Source organism: Diabrotica virgifera, chromosome 2 (assembly GCF_917563875.1).
Source record: "Diabrotica virgifera virgifera chromosome 2, PGI_DIABVI_V3a".
NCBI lineage: Eukaryota > Metazoa > Arthropoda > Insecta > Coleoptera > Chrysomelidae > Diabrotica > Diabrotica virgifera.
This window is the reverse complement of record NC_065444.1, coordinates 75,333,367-75,348,022: the sequence shown is the minus strand read 5'-3', so window position 1 is coordinate 75,348,022 and position 14,656 is coordinate 75,333,367. Positions and strand designations below refer to the sequence as shown.

Genomic DNA, 14,656 nt, shown 5'->3' with positions numbered 1-14,656 from the left:
CCAAACGGACCATCTCCCATATTATCAATACGTCCCTGAGAGTATTCTTGAGGATGGCAACTACAAGCTATACTGGGACCGTACTGTGCTCACAGACCAAACAGTGGCACATAATATACCAGATCTCGTACTAGTTAATAAATTAACAAGACAAACAACACTAATTGATGTGGCGATACCTAACAACGATAATAATCTACGTAGTAAATTTACTGAAAAGATCGCCAAGTATAGAGATCTGGAAATTAAAAAACGAAGACAATGGAGAATGCAAAGTACCCAGAAAACATAAAAAAGCTGGGTCTAAATGAACACCTTTATAAGACCATGCAGAAAGCTGTACTACTCGCGACGGCCACATGTGTACGCAAATTTCTGCGAGATACTCCAGAATACCAAGTCACCTAGGGCTCAATAACACGGAAAGAGTCCCACCAGAGCTCAATCCTTTTGATACCGTAGGTATCTGGGATGAGTCAATTTTCCCCTTAGAGGGAGTGTGAGCCGTATGGCTAAATCTGGATAATAATAAAATAATGAAGACAGCGGTAACAGCGGATTTGGAAAACTGTATTTATCATAACATTGCGCACAAAATTATAGGCCAGGATCCCGCGTACCAAAAAAAGTTGATTAATAGAACACTAGAACAGGGGAAGTTTTAATTGTGGAACAAGTTAAAAATTTGGAACGTCAGATTACGAAAACTTCTCATGTATTTTGTCGGACAGTACTTCCAATTGATTTGTTATCCTTTCATCAAACACTCATGCAAAAATCAGACTGATATTTAGCACCTGTCATAATTCCTGTCATTTGACATGTTCCACGTGTCGGACTTATTAAATCGCCCAGTTGGTGACAAATACCAGTCTGATTTTTGCATGAGAGTTAAATGAAAGGGCGAAAGGGTAACAAATAAATTGGAAGTTCTGTCCGACAAAATACATGGGACGTTTTCGTAGTATGACGTTCCAAATTTTTAACCTGTTCCACAACTAAAATTTTCCCTGTTCCAATGTTCCCATACATCAAAGTGTGTCCGTCTAGACACTCTTAAACTATTAACAAATTTTCAGCTTGCTATTATTCAACTTTTTTTGATACGCGGGATCCAGGCCTATTAGGGCTAGTAAAAGCACTAATTTATTCCATAGTAGGTACATCCGCCGTGGGCGAAGTTTCTATGGAACGTTAACGTGGATTTCGAAAAAATTGAAAAAAATAAAATAAGATAGACTTTTAAAATGTGGGTATACCGCTGCATGTTAACAATATGCTGAGTTGGATAACGAACAAAGTAGATAGCAATAGATATCAATACTAGAACAATTCAAGGTAAAATATAGATTGCTTAAAGTACAATAAAGATATTTGGAGTATTTTGGACACATTGTTAGAAGAAGAACAGGTCTGTTAGAAAAACAAACAAAATCAAACAATATCAAACAAAAATACTGATTTACCGAGGACGGATAAAGATGAAATTAAATTGTAAAAACAAATAAAAATTGGTCGGTGTTATCAAATCTCGATAATGGATTAGAGCTGAGAAAAAAACCTGGCCAAACTTTTCTTACAAAATGGTTGTAGGTTTACAAAATGGTTTTTTATGCACTGAAAATTTGTCCAAAATAAAATATGTATCTTAGTTTGAAAATAATATGGTTACCTATATACTTATTTTTCGAATTATCTGCTTTACAATATCTCCTATGTACTGGGGTTTTCTTTCTGTTGGCAGTTCCGGTACTTCTGTAATACACTAAGCAGCAAAATTAACGCACCACCTTAAAAATTGACATTTTTGATGTCACGTATTTCCTAAGCCTGTTGTCCGATGTAAGTGATTTTTTAATATGTTCTAGCCTTATTTTTTAACAATATCGCTGTAATAATGTTGTTGCTAGAAATGTACATCGTCATTGTATACCGGGTGTACCAATCAGACTGTGTATCCCAACACCCTCTGAAAAATTTTAGCATTTACAAAATACTGAAATTAAAATCCAACTATAGCCTTAGTTTTCCTAACATTTGTTTTGTGATTCATTCGTTTATATCGGAAAACAAAAAAGTTAGGTACTTTCACAACTAGCCATGTTTTTTTGTCAATAAATCCTTATTTTTTGCTTAGTTAAACAACAAGCCTAAAGTAGGCTATGATAAATTAATAATTTGATAAATGTCATATTGTTAATAGTCAAAAAGTGTCTCGTTTGTTGTAAAAATTAGTAGACTTATTATTTAAGTCCGTAATTTGTTTTGTTATTTAGTGGAAATGGAACGCGCTACAAGGAATTTGATCCGCGATGAGTGTGTTTAAGCAGTGACCTTACATAGCGAAGAACTTAGGTACTAATGCACGATACTGCAAGACCTCACGTTGCACGAACTGTAACCAAAAATTTATAACAGGTAAATCTACGGATTTTGAATGACACCTCCTAGAACCATACAAGGGGTAAAAACAGTAGCTCTCGGGATTTGGAATGATATCGTTCAAGACCAAATAGCAAACCTGATTTGTAATATAAAAGGACATATCTCTTTTATTACAGAACACAAGCGAATTTATCAAAAACACAATTTTAAGAAAGCCTAAGGCTACAATTGGGTTTTAGCTTTAACATTTTATAAGTGGTAGAAAATTCCACAGGGTGTTCCGAACTTTTAGAAAAAATACAGTATGATTGGTACACCCTGGTATACAATGACAACTTATCTGTCTGGCAACAATGTTATTACAGGGATATTGTTAAAGAATAAAGCTATAATATATTAATAAAATGACTCAAATCGGACAAGAGGTTTAGTAAATTCGAGACATCAAAAATGTACCATTTTTAAGGTGGTGCGTTAATTTTGCTGCTTAGTGTAGTTTCTTGGTTTCATTATTTCAAAAGCCCATAAATGGTTGCGTATCAAACTCTCATCGTGGTTGAATAATTATTGGAAATTATATTCCAAACAACTCAAAACTTTTGCTGCAAGTGCATTGTTAAATGACGCTTTGATTTCGCAGGAGAAAAATTGGAAGTTTGTGCTGTTTTTGTTGCACGAGTTCATTTAACATTGCGTTTTGTAGCTATTAGTTGGTACAAAACAGTGGCCTCTATGCCTGATAGTGTTGGAACCAATATGATGCCCGACTGAGTACTAATATAGTTTGTTTTACATTTGTTGCATTAATCTATTGCTAACATATTTTTTTTTACTTAGGGGGTCCGTTTGGCTGAAAAATTTGAATCTTTACTCCGAGGCGATAATCGATTCGAAATACCATGCCCTAGGCACCTTGGTCTGGTTGTTTTTCGACTAATTGGAGACAACGTCATAACAGAAACCCTATGGAAAAGAATAAACGCCAGAGGAAAGATTCACTGCGTACCGGCAAGTTTAAAAGGAAAATATGTAATAAGGTATTAAAAAAAATGAAGTAAAGAAACACAGACGTACTCACAATCATTTAATTTACTTCGACGACCGGTTTCGATCTCTACAATATACAGATCATCTTTAGGTCGGCGTTACAAGTGATTAAATGCTACAATTAAAGAAAACCAGAGTTAGAACAGTGTCTGGTTGTATAAAAATGCTAATAGAAAGCCAAAATTTTGAAAGGATGTAAATGTTGACATTTTAGAACAACAAACAAATACATACGTATGCACACACATGAGCAAACAAGTAAACAAAGCACGCACACGCACACAGATGCATGAGGTTTATGACTATTTGTTAAATTAAAATTAAATTTTAAATTTTGATCTACTTACATGCCGTTACAAGGGATGATTTGTAAGTTCATCCGTAACATGTTTAAACGTCCAGATTATGCTAGTAGCAGTGGCGTATTAAGACGATTGGGGGCCCCTGGCGGGAAAAATTTCGGGGCCCTTCGACAAAAGCGAATAGCCTTAACGATAACGATTTTATGGATCTTTTAACTTGCCAGTAACCAATTTGTCTGCAACTAGCAGTCCTTAGTAGGTGGTTTAAATAATACACGCATGCGATTTTGAACGAAACAAAATTATGTTTATTCTGAAAAAAAAAAAGAATGTGTGTGTACTTTGTACGCACGTAAGAAGATATTCTTCTATTATATAGGTAATTTAAACGAAGTAAATATACTTAAAAGGTTATTTGTATTTTATTTAAAAATTAAACTAACTTTCTTATCTACCACTTTCAAAAAATTTATATTAAAATAACGAAAAATAAAAAAAAGTATGAATCGTCCAGGATTAGAACCCGCGACCTTCCGTGTGCTTCCGTTCTCTGTCCCACCGCTCTGCCAACTACGCCATCGAGCCACTTGAATTGACACGTAAGTTTCGGATATAATTACACAACACGGCGACAAACTGTAAAAATGTTATGCCTACATATTTTATTATTTTACTACAGGAAACACAAATCCAAAAACACAAGAATTATAATAAATAATACATTTCCTAAAACCACTAATATATTCTTTTAATGCCTTATTTGCACGGTTACAGATACATACATACCTATCTTGAAAGATTAGCAATGAACTACATACTGTCAGAACTACATACTGTCAGTGTGCGCAGGCGCGTGGTTCATGTACAATTTTACCTTCAATCGATTCGCCGCTAAAGAAGAATATCTTCAAAAAGAATGTGTGTATACTTTGTACGCACGTAAGAAGATATTCTTCTATTATATAGGTAATTTAAACGAAGTAAATATACTTAACAGGTTATTTCTATTTTATTTAAAATTAAACTAACTTTCTTATCTACCACTTTCAAAAATTTTTTATTAAAATAACGAAAAATAAAAAAAAAGTATGAATCGTCCAGGATCAGAACCCGCGACCTTCCGTGTGCTTCCGTTCTCTGTCCCACCGCTCTGCCAACTTCGCCATCGAGCCACTTGAATTGACACGTAAGTTTCGGATATAATTACACAACACGGCGACAAACTGTAAAAATGTTATGCCTACATATTTTATTATTTTACTACAGGGAAACACAAATCCAAAAACACAAGAATAATTATAATAATTAATACATTTCCTAAAACCACTAATATATTCTTTTAATGACTTATTTGCACGGTTACAGATACATACATACCTATCTGGAAAGATTAGCAATGAACTACATACTGTCAGTGTGCGCAGGCGCGTGGTTCATGTACAATTTTACCCTCAATCGATTCGCCGCTAAAGAAGAATATCTTAAAAAAAACATTTACAGTAGGTAGTATGTACATATGACTTAATAATTACTATTGTTATATAATATATAAGTACATACACTTTCCCTGAATATACATACGCATTTCAAATGAATTTACGCCTTACTTTTTCTTTTGAAAATTCATCAATTATTTTGTCGGTCTCAATTTTATCCAATATATCTTGTTCTATATACAATATAGCCATATTATTTAAACGTTCCTCCCCCATCGAACTTCTTAAATAGCTTTTTACTCTTTTTAGTACAGAAAAAGATCTCTCGCCTGATGCGTTCGAAATTGGTATCGTTAAAAATATTTTTAAAATTGTCTCAACATTAGGAAAAGTCGATGACATTTCTTTGGCAGCTCGGTACATATCTTTTGCGGTGGTCATTAACTCGTTATTTTCCTGCAGGAAGAGTAGAAATTGGTTTAATTCGTCTTCGAAGTTGGACACATCATTATCGTTCTTGTAAATTTCTTTCAGAGAATTTACTGCGGATGTTTTTGATTCGTCTGACAATGCTTTATCAGAAAATACCATAAAATGCTTTAGGTTTGCATCGTATGTCTGATTTCTCCGAGCTAACTCTGCCTTGGTGTTGTCACATATAACGTAAAATGAATTTACAAGGAAATTTTCCTTCTTTCCAAATTCGTGTTCACCTCCTTTCACTTCGTCATGAAAAGTTTTTCTCTTAAGAGGTCGTCGACTTTGTCCGTCTTCTTCAAATGTCAGGCCTGACAAATCAGTTGCATCTTCTTGTACTTTTTCAAATTCATCTCTGAAATTGTCAATAAAATTGTACAGAGACTTCAGGAGAGATGAACCTTTTGACAATAGGGCTTTTCATCGATTGTCATTTGTTTCGAGCTTCTGTCATATGTCACATAATATTAATATATCTACGTCATACGTCTTTGGTTTGTATTATTGTATATACCAATAACGTATATCGTAGATATATTAATATTATGTGACACATGACAGAAGCTCGAAACAAATGACTGTGAATGAAAAGCCCTATTCACACTCAACTGATTGAAGTGATTTACTCGTAGCGTTTAGTCGCTGTAGAATCGTGTTCCAAATCACTGTCATCAGCGCGGTTTCAAATTTGCCCATTTTTTTCAAAATTGAATTTGCCTCGATAATCGTGACTTTTTTCTCTTCGCTCGAATTGCAAATCTCAGTTAATGCCGCTTTTATATACGTGTACCCAAGTCTTATAGCTCGTACAGCATCCGCTCTTGCTGACCATCGTGTATCTACGAGTCTCTTCACCGAAACGGCATTTTCACACTTATTTAACTGTTTGCACAAAATTTGCCAACGATGAGTTGATGAAGAAAAAAAAGTAAATAAATTCTGCACAAACATAAACTATTCAATCGCAGCGTTGCAACTTTCTGCTGCAAAATTTCCAATCAAATTTAATGAGTGGCTGGCACAAGGGATATATGCCGCACTCGGACTGTGTTGTTTAACCCGCGCCTGAAGTCCCGAGTATTTTCCTGACATATTGGCAGCATTGTCAAACGATTGCCCCCGATAGTTTTTAATATCTATTCCCAATTTGTCCAACATATGCAATATTTGTTGTTCCAAATATGAACTTGTATGCCCTTCTATTGGTATAAATCCGACAAATCTCTCTTTGATGTCACCATTGGACGTAACATATTATCTTATGACAAATGTCAATTGATCTATATGCGAAACATCAGGCGTAGAGTCAACGATGATCCCATAATAATTTGCAGCCTTAATTTTATCAATTATGTGTGCTGTGACTTTTCTACCAATAATGGTGATAAATTCATCACAAACATCGTGAGACAGATAATTCACGTTTCCTCGTCCTTTATTGCCGTATTTTTGTAGGTGCAATTTCAAGAAGTCGTCATACTCACTTAGGTATTCTAAGCATGTTAAATAATTCCCTTTTCTTGTGGAATCCTTGCCTTCGTTATGCCTTCTGAACGCAATCCCCAAACTACTTAACAGTTTTATTGTGGATATAACCCGCTGCAAGTCTTTCTTCCAGTAGTTTACCTCATTTTCTTTTCTCAATAATAACTGAGTATCAACTCTGTTAAAATTTGAAGTTCTTTTATATAAAGTGCAGATAGCTGCCATGTGCTCCTTTGAAAGTTCGTGGTCCGATAACGTAACGATAATCGTTTTCCAGTTCTGGAAACCAGTAATCAATTTCGATTTTGATGCAGAAAACAGTTTGCAAGGGTAGCAATAAACACTTTTGCTTGTTTCTGAAAACTTTAACCAGTCTCGGTCTTCCTTAATTCCATTTGACTTCGTTCGATAAAAATGTTTGTGAGAAAGTCCTCTATAATAAACTTCATCTCTATCTTTGTACGCTGATTTTAATTCTTCAATATTCCCTACATTCGTTGGCTTGTTTCTAAGAATATAGTCAATCATTTTATCCGTTAATATCGCGGGCCATAAAGCTATATCCTTCAGTTTTGTAATATCAAAATCGGTGTCTTCGTCATCTTGGACGTAACTGGAATTTTCAACTTTCGGACTTTCGCCGCGTTCCTGTTCTACTTCTTCATCAAGTTTTTCCTTCGATGTTTCAGCGATGCATGTTTCGAAAGAAATTTCCACGGTAGGGTTTTCGGAGTTACCAGAAGTTGTACAAGGTTGCTCATTTTCCGTACTAACGTTTAAAAATTTGTGCAATGAATTTTTCTGCTGTTCGGCAATTTCTAGATTTCGTTTTAACCTTTTCTTTTTTTCTGCCCCACTTTGATATCGTTTCATGTTTCCTTTCTGAAAAAAATAGTTTTTGTATTTTTTAGTCTACATAATAATAAATATTTAGAGGTTCAACTCCAAAACTTTTCAATCTATATCTATATGAAAAATAACTAGTGGTGTGTTGTCACACATGGTGCTTTCCCTCAATGTGCGTGGATATGTAGAAATACATCAGTTGAGATTATTTTATTTAAGTAATTTCATTATAATTTTTTTAAACTTTCAAACCCCTTAAACACCCCCTTAACGTGAGCCAATGAATTTAGTATTTTACATAATGAAGGGCATTTACCTAGTAAATGTTTTTACCAATTTTGTTTTCAATCGGAAATTTCTTTTTTTTTTATGATTTTTTTAATATTTAAACCCCTTTAAAAACCCCCTTCCTACGTTCCGATTTTTCCCAAAAACTAATCAGATCCAGATTTTTACGTAGTCGATTTTTGGTGAAAATTTCGTAAAAATCCGTTCAGCTGTTTTTTCTAAATCGTTGACGAAAAATTTTACCACAGACAGACAGACACACACACACACACACACACACACACAGACATTTTTTGGAAAACATGTTTTTTGGACTCATAATCCGGTCAACTTAGACATCAAAATGCTTGGCAAATAACAAAAATTGCCGGAGAGCCAAATTTTGGTGGAGAGCTAGGGTATACCATAACAAATAAAGTTTAAAAAGTCCCCATCGATCCCATGTGTGCGTCAAAAGTTATTCGGGGTCAAAGGTCAAAATTTGAGATTTTTTGGATTTTTTTCGAAAACGGTAAGTTTTATCAAAAAAAACCTTAAACCAAAGTTGTAGATCTTAATATTCTCTATAAAAATTGTCGTTACAATTTTTTTCCTAAGAGTTACCATTCCTGAGATATCGCGATTTTAAAAGTTACTTTATACATTATATGCACATATAAGCCACGTATATACATATGTGGCCCTTAAGACAAGTATAAATACCTATTTGTGTCTCTTTTATATAGTATATTATACTATTCTGAAAATATTTCTTCAAAAGGTAATCAGTCCCAAACTGAATTTCCTCTATCCACGTGGCCTTGAAAAACATTTGGCTATACCATTGTTTAAAAAAGAACAGATTGTCTATTATAGGCAATGGCTACATGTATTGTCCGTAGGTCTGGTTCATAATATTATCTGTTTCTTTTAGTGCTAAAGGTTCAGTTCAAGTGAATATAAGTACTTATTACAAGCGTCTACCATTTAGTACCGTTACCGTTATTTGGCTACAAAGCTAAACAAGCTAAAAATGACAGATGTCCTTATAATTGAGACAGCAATTGAAAAATTTAAGGCAACAAACACAACAATTGTAGTTGGTGAAGATGTTGGTTTGTTGGTACTGATTACTGCAAGGGCTCCAGTAGATAAAGTTATTTATTTTCTGAAACCTGGAAGGGCTCAACAGCGAACAGAGATATATCTTCGAATAGTTTATCGGCTTATCCCAAATGCCAAAAGTACATTTTATTTTTACATGCGATAACCGGCTGCGACACTGCGTCCGCAATGTACAGAAGGGGCAAAACGTCAGTACTTAAATTATTCGAAAAAAAAGATTTGACTGACTGCTGTAAAGTTTTTATAGAACTTGATACTACACCGCAAACAATAATTACGGAAGGAATTCGCTTTCTTCTTGCGGTTTATGGAGCTCCAAAAAAATTATTTGTAACAATTAACACTATTTTTTGCAATTGTAAAAAAGGTTGTAGTGCCAAATGTGGATGTAAAAAAGTCGGGTTGCTGTGTTCTCTAGTGTGTACCAACTGCCAAGGACAGTCTTGCTCAAATGTCCAGTTTAGTACAACAGAGGAAGACTCCTGTGATTTTAATGAAGAGACCAATGACTCAGTCACATTTGAACAATTTTTGAACATCCAGCAAGAGGAAGAGGAAGAAGATGAAATTGAAGAAGACTTGACTGTTGAAGTAGACTTTCAAGAATATGAATCTGATTAAAATATGTAAAGAAATCAAAACAATAGTTAACCTAATAATCAATAGCAATATCAATAATCAATATCAATAATAAGGTAATATCTAGAACTTGACCGGTATTGTTTCCTTAAATTATCCTAAAATTGTCAAAACAGTTAGTGGAGTAGGCCTACAGGGGGAACCACGGTAAAAAAACGCTCCGAGTACACTACCTCACAGGTGGTGTGGAAACGTGTGCATAATATCATGTATAATGTGACTCTTTGAATCGCGATATCTCAGGAATGGCAACTCTTAGGAAAAAAATAGTAAGGACTATTTTTGTAGAGAATTTTAAGATCTACAACTTTGGTTTAAGGTTTTTTTCTGATAAAACGTACTGTTTTCGAAAAAAATCCAAAAAATTTCAAATTTTGACCTTTGACCCCGAATAACTTTTGACGCACACATGGGATCGATGGGGACTTTTTAAACTTTATTTGTTATGGTATACCCTAGCTCTCCACCAAAATTTGGCTCTCCGGCAATTTTTGTTATTTGAAATGTCTATACCCACATAACAATGATGTTCGCATCATGTTCTAAGCATATCCTACCAACATTCGTCGAAGTATATCCTTTTTAGTATATGCGTAGTACAAGCATAGCATGTACCATAAAAAACATTCTAAATTTCATGTTCTTTGCATGTGCCTCAAAGAATATTCTTGCACCGAATATACTGAGCACATTCGGGTACGTAGTATCTCGGAATGTTCGTAAAAGTTTATTCTTAGAATATACCTTAATCGAATATTCTTAGTATATGCGTAAGTATATGCAAAAGTATATACTTAACACATACCTACTTGTATATACTTTTAAAATATCTAAAAAATAATATACTGTATGTACCTACCTATAGGAAGAAGAATAATGTGAGCCTATAGATTATCAACTTCGAATAATTAATAAAATTTATGTATTTTAGTAGGTGCTACTGAACTATCTAATTCATTTTTTTAAACCGTTTTAATTCTATGGTAAAAAGTTTAAAACTTAATTCTATTGTGAAGAAAAATGAGAAATTCTCGTTTCGTTTTCAGTTGAAATGAATATACCATTTTGATTTAAGTAGTTTATACCATAAGTAAAATAATTTTCGGGAATCCGGAAACGGCCATTCATTGTCATTCTGACCCTTGCATTGCATTTTATACCTGCACAAGGGAAGGGGGTAGGTAACAAAAGAGCAAAATGTGAAAATAGTTTCCAGTATAGTTATGCATTTATGTCTACGCTGTTAGGTAGGACCAAGTATTTCTAGCTACAAGGACTAAAACATTTTTAAGAACATAAAAAGCAGTTTGAAAATAATAAATTCATATTGGTACTTCAATATTTCCTAAATACCTAGTAAGTAAAAGTATGTATAATGTATATAGATACCTATAAATTTTAGTAATTTACATACATATTATAATATATTTGGCTATTATATAATTATATAAGCAGCATTTTTATTTTGATGTGCACATAATAACTAAATATATTACTTATATTTTATATATAGGCTACTTACCCATATAATATTTATTATACATAGGTACTTATATAACTAACTAAAGTTTATATATTTTATACTTACTTTTTACGTAATATTGTAGAATGTAATATCTACATTCTCATATGCAATTAGAATATGTAAATATAATATATTAGTAGAACCAAAGAATACTAACACACCCTGTGGGTGTGTTAGTATTCTTTGGTAGAACCTATAGGATGAGATTGGGTGATGTTAAATTGAAAACATACTTCTGAGAAATACAGCACATCCTTGGAATATTCTTCCCATATACTAAAAATATGTGCGATAGTACATTCTAAGTATATACATAGAAGGTATATAGCACTTCCTTGGAATATTCTTCCCATATACTAAAAATATGTGTGATAGTACATTCTAAGTATATAACTAGAAGGTATATAGCACTTCCTTGGAATATTCTTCCCATATACTAAAATATGTGCGATAGTACATTCTAAGTATATAAATAGAAGGTTTATAGCACCTCCTTAGAATCTTCTAAAAAGTATGTTCTTGGTATATACTGAAAAGAAGTGCGGTAGTACATTCTAAGTATATACATAGAACGTTTAAGTACTGTAATGTAGTATATACTCAGTATATGCTCTGCACATTCGCAATGGTAATTACGCATATTCTAAGTATATACTTTTTCTGAAAAGTATGTTCTATGAATCTACTAAGAACATGAAATTGTTATGTGGGTATAGACCGGGTTATCAGGGACCTTCAAAACGTGAAAATCAATCAAAATCTCGAAGTCGAAATTTTACACCATCACAATACTTTCCCTCAATTATATAACATATCTTAGGATATGTATAATTGAGGGAAAGTAAAAATTTACGAAAACAGAATTTACGTAAAGGGGAAATGTATTTTATAAGGAATAAAACTTTCGTAATTTATACGGGAAAAGATGCTTGCTGCTTTCATGCGTCACACCATAGTATACTGTTTATTTACTTACCACTGATACTAATAGTGCGATGAAACCTATACGCTATAGTCTAAGACAAAACTCACAACTCACCACAACACACAAACAAGTGCAGAGTGCAGGTATGCGTGTGAAGTGCACAACAGGACTGCTAACACTGCAGTTGCAGTGTTACCCCAGGCCGACGGAGAAATTATGGTACGGTGTACGGTGTTGCCAGAATTATCGATTTTTCTTCTTTTTTTAATAAAATGCATAAAAATATCAAAAATCCATCATCATCATCTGTAGATTTTTTTCTGTTCTGGCAGTTTTTCATTTTTAAATGTAGCTTTCTATCGCGATTTCGGGGCCCCCTGGAGGCGTGGGGCCCCTGGCGGCCGCCAGGTACGCGACCCGTTAAACCCGCCACTGGCTATGGGGATAACTAGGTGAAGGACTGGGCAAGCGGACATGCTTCGTAGGTCAAAACATAGTGTATTGGAATGGATTTCATGGTCCATTCCAATACACTGTGTTTTGACCTACGAAGCATGTCCGCCTACCCAGTCCTTCACCTAGTTATCTTAATAGCATATTTTGGACGTTTAAACATGTTACTGATGAACTTACAAATCATCCCTTGTAACGGCATGTAAGTAGATGAAAATTTAAAATTTAATTTTAATTTAACAAAAAGTCATAAACCTCATGCATCTGTGTGCGTGTGCGTGCTTATGAGTACTTGTTTGCTCATGTGTGTGCATACGTATGTATTTGTTTGTTGTTCTAAAATGTCAACATTTACATACCTTTCAAAATTTTGGCTTTCTATTAGCATTTTGATACAACTAGACACTGTTCTAACTCTGGCTTTCTTTAATTGTAGCATTTAATGACTTGTAACTCCAACCTGAAGATGATCGGCATATTGTAGAGATCGAAACCGGTCGTCGAAGTAAATTAAATTATTGTGAGTACGTCTGTGTTTCTTTACTTCGTTTAAAATGAACTCACATAATATTATGCAACCCATTCAATATTTATTTAAAAAAAAATGTGGATTACAGATCTATTGAAATTGTGGGAGAAATATTTGAGGGGAATAAAAAGATTTTGGGACGTTTTAATAAATCTGGTATCTATAAATTAGTTTCTTTTTCTTACGGTGCCTTATCTTTAAGGACGTTGGCCATTTAATCTTATCTGCAGTCGCCCTGAATAGTTCTATGGAGGTCATATTCGTCCATTGCCGTAGGTTTATAAGTCAAGAGTTCCGTCTTCTTCCTGGTCCCCTTTTTCTATTGATTGTGTCTTCGACTATAAGTTGGAACCGTTCATACTTTTGATTTCTTATGATGTGACCAAAATATTGTGTTTTTCGGTCTTTTATTACATATAAACATAAACTCTCTTTTTTTGTTCAACGTCCGCAAGACTTCTGCATTTGTCGTATGGTTTATTTAGGATATTCTGAGCGTTTTAGGGTAATACCAGAAGTCGAATGGTTGGATTGTTTTTTGTGTTGTTTCTGTCATTGTTCAGGCTTCAACACATAGAGCAAGGTGAAGAAACATAACACTTAAGTATTCTAGTTCTCAATGAGATACCCAGATGGCTGTTGCATAAAACTTTTTGCATTTTGTAAAACACTGTACGTGCCTTTTCCAGACGTGTTCTTATCTCTAGTGAGCGATCCCAAGTTTCATCAAGATTACTTTCAAGGAGACTATCTGTATAATCCCTCTGGGGCTCAGTGGAGAACGTTGTTCAGATGGAAACACCAATAGCGATAAAGGAATTTATTTATAGAACCGACACTAGGGTAATTTTACCCCGGGTGAACTTTTGAACACTGACTGGTTACTGGTACGCGTTTAGTTGAAGACTGATGAAGACTCTATTTGAAGTTACATCTTGACAGCTTGAGTTGATTCTTGAGAATGATTCTAAATGTGTATTCTTTCTCAGCGGTGGCACTTAGTATTGGTGTCAAGCCACGCGCTAAGTATATTTACAAATATTGAGAACAAAGAAATATATTTGATCATCAAATTAAATAATGCAATTGCCCGAATTATTGTTTACAATTTACAATTCGTGAACTAAATTAGAAACCCATACATGTATTATACCATAACAAATTGGCTCATGTGATATACGGGGTAATAAAAATGTACTGTTCAATATCGGATAT

The 14,656-nt window shown here is 34.0% G+C and overlaps 1 protein-coding gene across 1 annotated transcript in view; it reads left to right on the top strand.

The window, feature by feature from the left end:
- Window positions 1–14,656, top strand: part of LOC114333516 (histidine decarboxylase) — an 84,122-nt gene that overhangs the window by 34,996 nt on the left and 34,470 nt on the right. The window contains exon 9 of the mRNA XM_050643804.1: window positions 3,223–3,422. Coding sequence (XP_050499761.1) covers window positions 3,223–3,422 — 200 coding nt within the window. The remainder of the gene's footprint in view (window positions 1–3,222; window positions 3,423–14,656) is intronic.